Source organism: Pseudoliparis swirei, chromosome 6, assembly GCF_029220125.1.
Source record: "Pseudoliparis swirei isolate HS2019 ecotype Mariana Trench chromosome 6, NWPU_hadal_v1, whole genome shotgun sequence".
Taxonomy (NCBI): Eukaryota; Metazoa; Chordata; class Actinopteri; order Perciformes; family Liparidae; genus Pseudoliparis; species Pseudoliparis swirei.
This window is the reverse complement of record NC_079393.1, coordinates 24208470-24217921: the sequence shown is the minus strand read 5'-3', so window position 1 is coordinate 24217921 and position 9452 is coordinate 24208470. Positions and strand designations below refer to the sequence as shown.

The following is a 9452-nucleotide window of genomic DNA, read 5'->3' as shown; positions in this document are numbered from 1 at the left end:
AGCTGGAAGTCATTTCACGCGCGCGACCTTTTTGTGAAATTAGATGCTTTATTCATAAGCGAAAACATTCAAATACAGGTGGCCTTTACATTCACATCGCTAGTTTAATGTGCGTATATATGAACTACATGAGTTATATGATATTGTACTCAAACATAGTTCTTACAGAAGCAAATATATAAATCCTAATAGAAACAATACAGTTACATATATAATACAAAAAAGAAGGAGGCTATACTGCTGAGACCCCTGTAACCTTTTCGTTAAAGTCACACTCTCATATCCATGGAATATGATACATATGTGTCATTGGATGAGTGGGCACTTTGGAAATACTGAAAACATGATTTAAAATAAAATAATAAAAGATCCATTGCTGACCCAGACTGGTTTAGAACTTGAAAGAGCAGACATGCTAATAAATGACGTATGTGGAATGTGTTTCTTCACTTGACAGATAAACAAACTCAAAAGTCAGCTGTTTAAATAATCAGGAATGTGTTTTTGTTGTTGTTTTTGTTTTACTCCTTTTAAATACTCCTTTTAAATCGGACGTCAATCTCGCTGGGCGTGTCTGATTTGCCCCCCAGGATGTGCTGGATTTGGTTGAGCACCTGCTCGTTGAACACTATGTCCAGGTGGGCCAGCCCGCGGAACTCGGTGACGTGGACGGGCTTCTCCTGCTGCCCCTCCCAGCGTTTGCACAGGCTCATGCTGAAGCTGTCCACCGTGTCGTCCCCGTCGGCGTAGACGTAGTCCACCGGATCCGCGTTGGGGAACTCCTCGTCGTAAATGTACGTCACCGGAGTCGGAAGGCCCATGCCGTACATGCACCACACCTCCACGCCGGGTGGGTGGAGCGCACCGGTCAGGTTCTTGGTGTCCTCCCACATGTACCTGGAACCAACGAGAGGGGGGATGGGGGGTGAAATGGGAAGGGTACTAGAACAAAACACTTTAAAAGCCGATCTAGTCAACTTTACCATATGAATGGTGAATCACATGGCTACTCGTGAAAGGCGTGAGGTGATTATCACCTGACGGTGACATCCCATTTCAAAAGAAATAATCTGTTCTTGCAGATTTGAAGATAAACACATGAACGATCTACACACGGGGGTCTTTAAAGGTCACACTTTACACTCGTCAATACGGGCTGTGGGCGTTTCTCCAAGGAATGAGCATTTCTATACTTCCACAGTATTTATACCACATATACCTGATTCATAATTAAAGAGACATGTAAGTATCACTCTCTACTTTTAATAGTTGCTATCAATTGCCAGTTATTCCTCTCAACACTGTGTCTACACGGATGCAATCTCAAGGAAAGACTGCCGTGAACGAGGAACATGCCGTGTGACTCCGCCTACTTCTCTGCTTCCAAAGCTGTACTTTACATAATTGACCAGGTCAGCTGATACCGCTGTGATGAAATCACCTTTTCGGTAAATCATTAAAATTCCAAGAGCAGTTGGATTGTCAGGAACACAGCGGATCTAAAATGAAGGCGGGTGAAAGGCTGCGTTAGAACATCGAGGCCGTTCGGCTTACCAGCCGTTCTCGTAGTTGATATCCGTGAAGAGGCGCTCGTAGTCCTGGTTGGTGTAGTTGAAGGTCGGCGTGGAGATGAACACGTGGTCCTTTGGCCAGACTGAGTCAGAGGGCAGCATCCAGGGATTAGTCGTGGCCATCCGCTGCTCCTCGCGGATCTTGATGTTGGAGATCATCGGGATGCCGTCGTTTTGCCCTGCGAGGTCCGGGAACAGACATCAATGTAGACAGTGGCGTTTCTACATTAGGGGCGGGGGGGGGGCACTGCCCCAACAGATCCAGATGACGATATTGTGCAGAAAGCTCAATACATTCGTTCTTCGCAGCAATTTAATGCAAAGTAGCGTGAATATGTGTGTGAATAAACTTGACTCACAAGCATTATAGTCTTGTTTTGGAGTAATTTGATTTGTGTATTTTTCTGTCTGTGTGCTTGTGCTCTGTTAAATGCTGTCATGTGTCCGCTGTCTCTCCCTTTCCGGTGGGGCAACGGCCCACGCTGCCCTACCGTTACCATGGAAACACCAATAAGCGTGAACCACACAGGCCAAAGTTGACATTGAGCGGTGGGGCACTTTCAGATGTGCCCCACGAAATCTGCCTGGCAACTAGACAGAAATAATGCGAAAACAGCGAGACCTGTACCCCGTGACTAAGGAAAAACAAACATACAGTCAGATCAATGCCAGTTACGGGTTAGTTAGCTGTATTATTGTGAGTACTGTGTTGGCACTAAGAGATTCTTTGGAACGAAGAGTGCGTTAAAAATATAATGCAATATTATTATTATTATTATTATTATAGGCAACATATTTGTGTCGTGCTGAGCGCTTCAGCATGTGACATGTATTTGAAATAGGATTTCTGCTCCCTGCTGGCACTCAAAATGCAGCCCATAGTATATCTGACTGGTCTATAGAGGCCTACTGTTATCATAATCAGCTACCCCTATTTTTGTGACGGTGACATGACGTCAAACAAAATTGCCCCACCAGAAATTTCAGGCTAAAATGCTACTGAATGTAGATAACAAACGCCAAGACGCGTTAGTCGTCTCTTCTACGGTTCTCCCTTCTATTGAAAGTACGTTGTCCCGGTACCTGACGACAAGACTCTCAGCGGCTTAACAGCGCCCCCCCATGGAGCCGCCAGGGAAATCATGCCCGCGATGTACTTGTCCTTCCAGGCCTGGGGCTGGTGGTTGAGGAAGTAGAGGACGTAGTGGCAGCCCATGCTGTGTGCCAGCAGGTAGACGGGCTTCTGGTACTGCTCGTACATCTCCTCCACCAGGTCCTGCAGCTTCGTGAAATACTCGGCATTCTCGTCTGTGAGAGGGGGGGTGACGGCAGGGACTTCGCTGAGCACATGCGTAAAGTACGAGTAATAAACATTGTTCTGACCCACATTAACGTAGCTGCAGCATGTCCTCTCAGTAGAATCACAAAGAAGGGGAACTAACTACGGTAAGAGAGGAGGGATAAATTCAAGAACAAAATGCAATTGCATTCTACGCCACTTGGCGTCTCTAATGCAACACGTGAAAATGTGGGGCAGAACAAACATACAATGTCAACCTATCAGTATGACTTATTATCACCATATATATATATATATACATACATATATATGTATATACATATACATATATATGTATATGTAAACAAAACCACAAGAAAAAATAGGCAACAATTATTCGTGGGTTTGGCCCAATGCTAGCGAAGAGCTGGTGATCATTTGGAGCATAAAACATATCTTCCTCTACAAGATTAAAATTCTAAATGAATGCTGACGTCGCTCTGGGTTACCCAACATGTGAATAATGATACATAGAGATGATGCGGTATGTCGGCATCGTGTTTAGAGCTTGTTACGCTGCCCCCAAGTGGCCAAAGAAATGAATGCAGCTTTAATGTAAATATGATCACTTGAGGTTTAAATCAGTTCTTGAATAAAAGGGTCACACACACATATTTGTTTTCTACTTCAATCTGTTGTTTAAGCTATACATATCACAGCAAAGGGACCCCAAACAGCAACGACGTAAGACATTATTTCTAAAGAAATGACAATCCCAGTGGGTCTGCAGGCCCCTTTTCCCTCTTGCAATCGACCACTTACTGTGTGAGCGTGCAAGTGAGGGTGCACGTGTGCTTTTTTTACTTACTAGGAGCTAACCTCCAATCGTACGGAGCTCCTCGGACCGTCTCGTTGCGGGTGTAGCCCACGCTGACCAAACGTTGCACCATCGTGGCAAAATAACCTGCAAGAAGAAGCAGCGGCGGACTCAGTCGATGACACCAGCGGCTGAATCGGCATTGCAAATAGTCCAGGCAATCTAGCCAATTTAACCATTAAAAATGAAGGGAAAAAAATAAACCAGAATTTATTTGGGCTCAGATGTCTTCCAAGAAATGTCCTGAATAACATACTAAAAGTCCTAACAAATTACTGTTGTGGAAATAGGTTAAATATGCAAAAAATTCAAGATGGCCGCCAAAAAAATATAATATCTCATATCTCCACTATCAGAAGAGACATTTATATGATTTTAAATGCTATTACACCGTTTTTGGACATAAGGAATCATTTAGAATATGTTTCAACTTGATAGGATGCAATAATCATGCGGGAAAAAATCCAACATGGCCTCCAAAAATTCATTTCTTATCATATATTTGCACTGGTATACGACATGTCATTGAATTCAACTGTATACTAATATAATCAAGGCAGGTAAGTATTTTCAAGTTTATTCACTACATTGAACTTTTCAAAGTGGGATATTCAAAGAAATCCAATGTAGGAATATTAAGCACAGTTGTTGTTATACAGCGTGTTAGGACGAACTCCGAGGCATAAACATAAAAAATTTATTCGTTCAACAAAGAAATGAACATGGATGCATTGTGTGTCCCCCTCACCAGCCAGTTTGTTAGAGTCCAGGAACTCAATGGGATACGTCTGCCCGAATCCTGGCACCCGCACCTGGACCCCGGGCGAGTTGGATGAACGACGAGTCGTCCTGTTGTAAACGAGTCTGTGGCAACGCAAACGGACATTTGTGTCAGTCCAGGTGGGCGAAAAAACACCTGCCAATGTGACTCCATTCAAATATAAAAGAACCCCCCATTCTTTTTCAGGCGTTATCATGGTCCCATTTTGGGAATGATTGGTCGTCACTGCTTCGACCAGGCAGGAATGTTTAAGGCGCATTCAGACAATGCTTCAAGGCGACATGTAATACAGATGTTACTGGAGGGCCGTCAGCGTTACCTCATGTTATCGATCCAGCAGTCTACACCGACAGGCATGAACATGTTGAGGTCAATCCACAGCGGGAACCAGTAATCGGTTTTCTTGTAGCACATCCAGTTGACCAGCGTCGGCTTGTCCAGCTTCGCTTCCAGGCGGTTCCCCAAGTTCCCAGGGACTGGACACACACACACACACACCCGCACACAGAAATAATTTCAAGTGTTCACATTGACACGTTGTGCTATATACAAGAGCATCAGCTGCCCATTCAAATCGATTGTGATATCGCCTGGCTATATGGAAGTCAACAGAATTATGAAGTCTTATTTTTTTCTCGTTTTCAAACTCCAAAATGATTTCAGTCATGAAACATACGACCCATAAGTGGAAAATGCATCATGTTACAGGTCTGGACCACTGCACTGTGTTCCCTTAATCACTTGCACTAGCCACTTCAGAAGGACTCCGTTTGTACTTTTGCTTTTTCTATTTTTCTATCAAATGTGTGCTTGTTTTGTTTTGTGTGAGCTAATGGATAATAGTTTAAATGAAACAAATACAAGTTCAGAGGGGGAAATCCCTCTCTGTACATATTCAACCTGTGACAGTCGCAGGCTAAACCCCCCCGCTGTAGGTCAGAGGTCACGGACCGGGCCGAGGTCCAAACACAACTCGAACTCTCAAAAATGTTTAGGATGGCTTGGCAAGTTGGAAAAGTATACGCACAATCTGATCTTTGGTCCCTTTCATAAAACTCTGAGTCTGAAGATTCTGCCCAATATTCACCACTTTGATCCTGCACAATATTGTGCAGAATTCAATTCAGTTTATTTTGCATAGCCCATTATCCCAAATTACAAATTTGCCTCAGTGGGCTTTACAATCTGTACACATATGAGTGGTTTTAAAAATATGTGAAGTGGTGAAACATTTATTTTGACTCTTTTTAATCTGTTTAATCTCTTATACTTTGAGCATGAACTCAATGTTTAATAACTAATAAAAATCGTATTTTCCGGATACGATTTTGGACGCATTCCATGTATAAATTTATTCTCAGAACTAAATGAAGACACAATACAGACTTTGATCTGATAATTATTTAGTCAAATTCTGTCTTTATTGTAAGAATTCTGACTGATCGGAAAATTCTAACTTTATTCTCAGAATTCAGTGAGAATTCAGATTTCCAACTTTTATCTCAGAACTCTGACTTAATTCTAAAAATGAATTGAAATCAGAATTCGGACTTTATTCTCAGATGTGTTCAAACTTGTATTACAGACTCAAGAGTAAGTACCATACATTATTAATTATATTCACCACATTGATATCTTCAAGAATGTTTGACATTACAGTCGGTGTACAAATAAGTAACGTGCTAATTAAAATGTTTATGTTGATTATTGTGAAAGCAGATGTTCTCTGACTATTCCATCAAATATTTGTTGATCCCACATTTGGACAACGACCTTCTGGCTGCAAACAATGAGTCACACATGGTGGGCAGAGCAGTGTACACTTTCCTGAATGACAAATGGTGTAATCATTTTTAAAAAAATAACATTTAATGATTCTCACGAATAGTTTTGTCACATGAGGTTTGCACAGGTTGCCATGGCTACGTGTCTCAAACTGGCAAGGAGGTTCTCAGGAGATGACAAAGAGATTATAGTTTTTAATTGTTGTAAACCTTTAATTCTGACTTTATTCTCAGCATTAATAACTCAAAATGTTTCTCAATTCAGACCATCTCTGATAGACATGTACAGAATGATATTTCAATAACGCCTCAATTGTTACGGATGAGTAGAAGAAGACCCGGACGAACATCACTGGGATTGTTTGACTCACAGGTCCACTCAAATGTTGTGGCTTCAAAGAGTGACAAGATAAAAAATAAAACAGAATATAGGCTGAATGTCTGTGTTGTGGAGGAGCCGGTGGGAGGAGGGAGACATGCACGTCATTACAAGATGTCTTTTGACCAGAAATGGGTAAAAGGTCAAATTGATGTTCTCTCTCTTCACGTTGTGAACCCTGAACGACCTCAATATAGGACACAAACATTGAGCAGGGTCAAATGTACAGAGTGCGTGCGCAGCGCCCACAGATAGCGTGCACATCAATACCAGACACGAGATGTCCCATGATGCATTACCAACCAAAAAGTCACAAATAACCCAAGTATACAAAACCATACACAAGAAAGTATTTAAACTGCAAAGCCTGCGTGAGTAATCGAGTTTCAATTGTATTGGCATTAACCAGTTGGCTTAATCAACGAGGCTTACCGATAATGAGCGGAGGAGTGCTGTTGCTCGTCACCCTGGACTTGGTGTGTGGCGGGAAGACGACGTTGACGATCCAGAACCCCGCGGAGTGGTGGAGGCCCAGCAGGACCACGACCAGCAGCGCCGAGCAGACGCGTCCTGCGGTGCCCATGCTTCTGTCTGACTGCTGCTTTGCCTCGGTGTGCGCGCGAGCGTGTGCGTGTGTGTGTGTGCGTGTGTGTGTGATGCTGGAGGTGGAGGGAGAGAGGGAGAGGCGGGGCAGGTAGAAACTCTTTGCTCAGACCCGGTGAAGCGTTAACATTGCCCGGACATTATAGAGACACACACACACACACGACAGACGACAACTACTATTAAACTGCTCTGAAATCACATGGTTTACATGAAATAATCACACCTTCATCAGCCCCGCACGCCTGCGGGCAAATAAAACATGTGTACAACGTCCCATTGCCCTATTGATTCTCCCCGATGACATATTTATTTACACAACAGAATGTAGATGATTGACAACAGTGCATTGACAACTTTTCTTTTTATGATATAAAAAAACATATATATATAGTGTCATTTTCCCAATCAGCTTCCCGTTTGCGCCCTGCATGCCAAACAGCTGGACTACCCGCATGTATTGATATTTCTATCGGAGCTCCTATGACACACGTACAGTTTGTTTGTGGCTTTTCTGTATATGTTGCAAACATCAGGAGGATGTCAACATCCTGTGAACGTTCACAAAGCAAATGTCCCAAGAATTGTTCTTGTTCAGGAAGCAACGACCTTTAGGAAGCAACGTCCCGCAAACGCTCTGAAAACAATGGTCCGAAAACAAGTTTCCAAAAACAACGTTCCGAAAACAATGTTCTGAAAATTGCGGTCCAAAAACAACATTCTGAAAATAACGTTCCAAAAACAAATCTTTTGAAGATAACGTTCCGGAAAGAATGTTCGTTAAAACAACGTTCCATGAACACTGTTCAGAAAACATTGTTTAGATAATGTTAGAAATATAACGTTTATTAAGCGTCCCTGAAAACAACGTTTCAATTCAATGTTCAATTTCAATTCAGTTTATTTTGTATAGCCCATCATCACAAATTACGAATTTGCCTCAGAGGGCTTTACAATCTGTACACGTTCGACATCCCTGACCTTTGACCTCACATCGGATCAGGAAAAACCCCCAAAAAACAGAAGAAATCCTTTCAGGGTAAACAAGTGAAGAAACCTTCAGGAGAGCAACAGAGGAGGATCCCTGTCCAGGAGAGACAAAACAATAGATGTTTACAGAGATCATTACAGAGTTACAACACATTTTATGAATATGACAGAATGCATCCAGACCTCCACACTCCATGAAACAGAAGGAGGTAGAGAGATCGAAAGGGGGGGGGGGGGGCATGGCAGGAGGCCTCAGACAGTTACATGAAAACAACTTCAGAAAACATTAAGATAATGTTAGTCTAAAAACAATGATCCTAAAACAAGCTTCCAAAAACAACATTACGAAAACAACGTTCCAAAAAAAACAAAAAAACAAACAACCTTCTGAAAATATTGTTTAGATAATATTAGGAATACAGCGTTCCCCATAAACAACGTTTAGAAATGATCAACAGTTGAAAATTAAGGGAGACGGGCCCTTAAGAATAATCACAGACAGACCCAGGGAGAAAGAGGTCTAATCAGCTGGTTCTATCCATTGTGTTTCAGGTACTTCCGGAATGAGACTCTCAGGAAAAAGCTGTGTGTTGTAACCCTGAATAACTTCCATTTTGAGCATCCCAAGACTTCTCTGACAATATAAACTTGTCCTCTGTAAACAAAGTAAAACACGGATTTACATTTTTGTTAAAACTTTCAGAGCTGAATATTTCTTTTTATATAGTTAAATGGTAAAGGGACATGAACAGCACTTTTATAGTCTTCCAACCAGTCAAAGCGCTTTAACACTACAGTCGCCCTAAAGTTGAACAGTGTCTGTTGTTGAAAGTATATGCAGGAGTCCACAAATCTGAATCTGCATTCCCACAATAATGAATAGGATGACAAGACAATACTGTAATAGTGTAATTACCTAAAATGATATATTTATACAAGGTGAGATATATTAGTCATTCGGTTATATCTGTTTCACCAAATGTGTTTACTTTTCTGATGTGTGGTCACGTGGTTGCTCTGAACGATCGAGAGGTAACACGTGATCACTCTGACTGTGTTCCGCGACGTGTATTCCAGTCTTCGAGTTGCCACAATCCTCCAGCAGATGGCGCTAATCGTACAAACAAGCGCCCGTGGAAGCGGTGGAGTAACCCGGAAGTGGGCGGCACTTCGGCTCTGAAGAAGACG

General features: G+C 42.3%; 1 protein-coding gene across 1 annotated transcript; it reads right to left on the bottom strand.

Moving 5' to 3' along the window:
* Nucleotides 1–25: 25 nt before the first annotated feature.
* On the bottom strand, nt 26–7380 carry lcat (lecithin-cholesterol acyltransferase). The gene is made up of 7 exons (XM_056417745.1): nt 7104–7380; nt 4828–4984; nt 4476–4591; nt 3719–3814; nt 2655–2879; nt 1555–1750; nt 26–897 (listed from the first exon to the last, which is right to left on the bottom strand). The coding sequence occupies exons 1-7, from the start codon at nt 7252–7254 to the stop codon at nt 531–533; spliced, it is 1308 nt and encodes a 435-aa protein (XP_056273720.1). The 5' UTR covers nt 7255–7380; the 3' UTR covers nt 26–530.
* Nucleotides 7381–9452: the final 2072 nt, after the last annotated feature.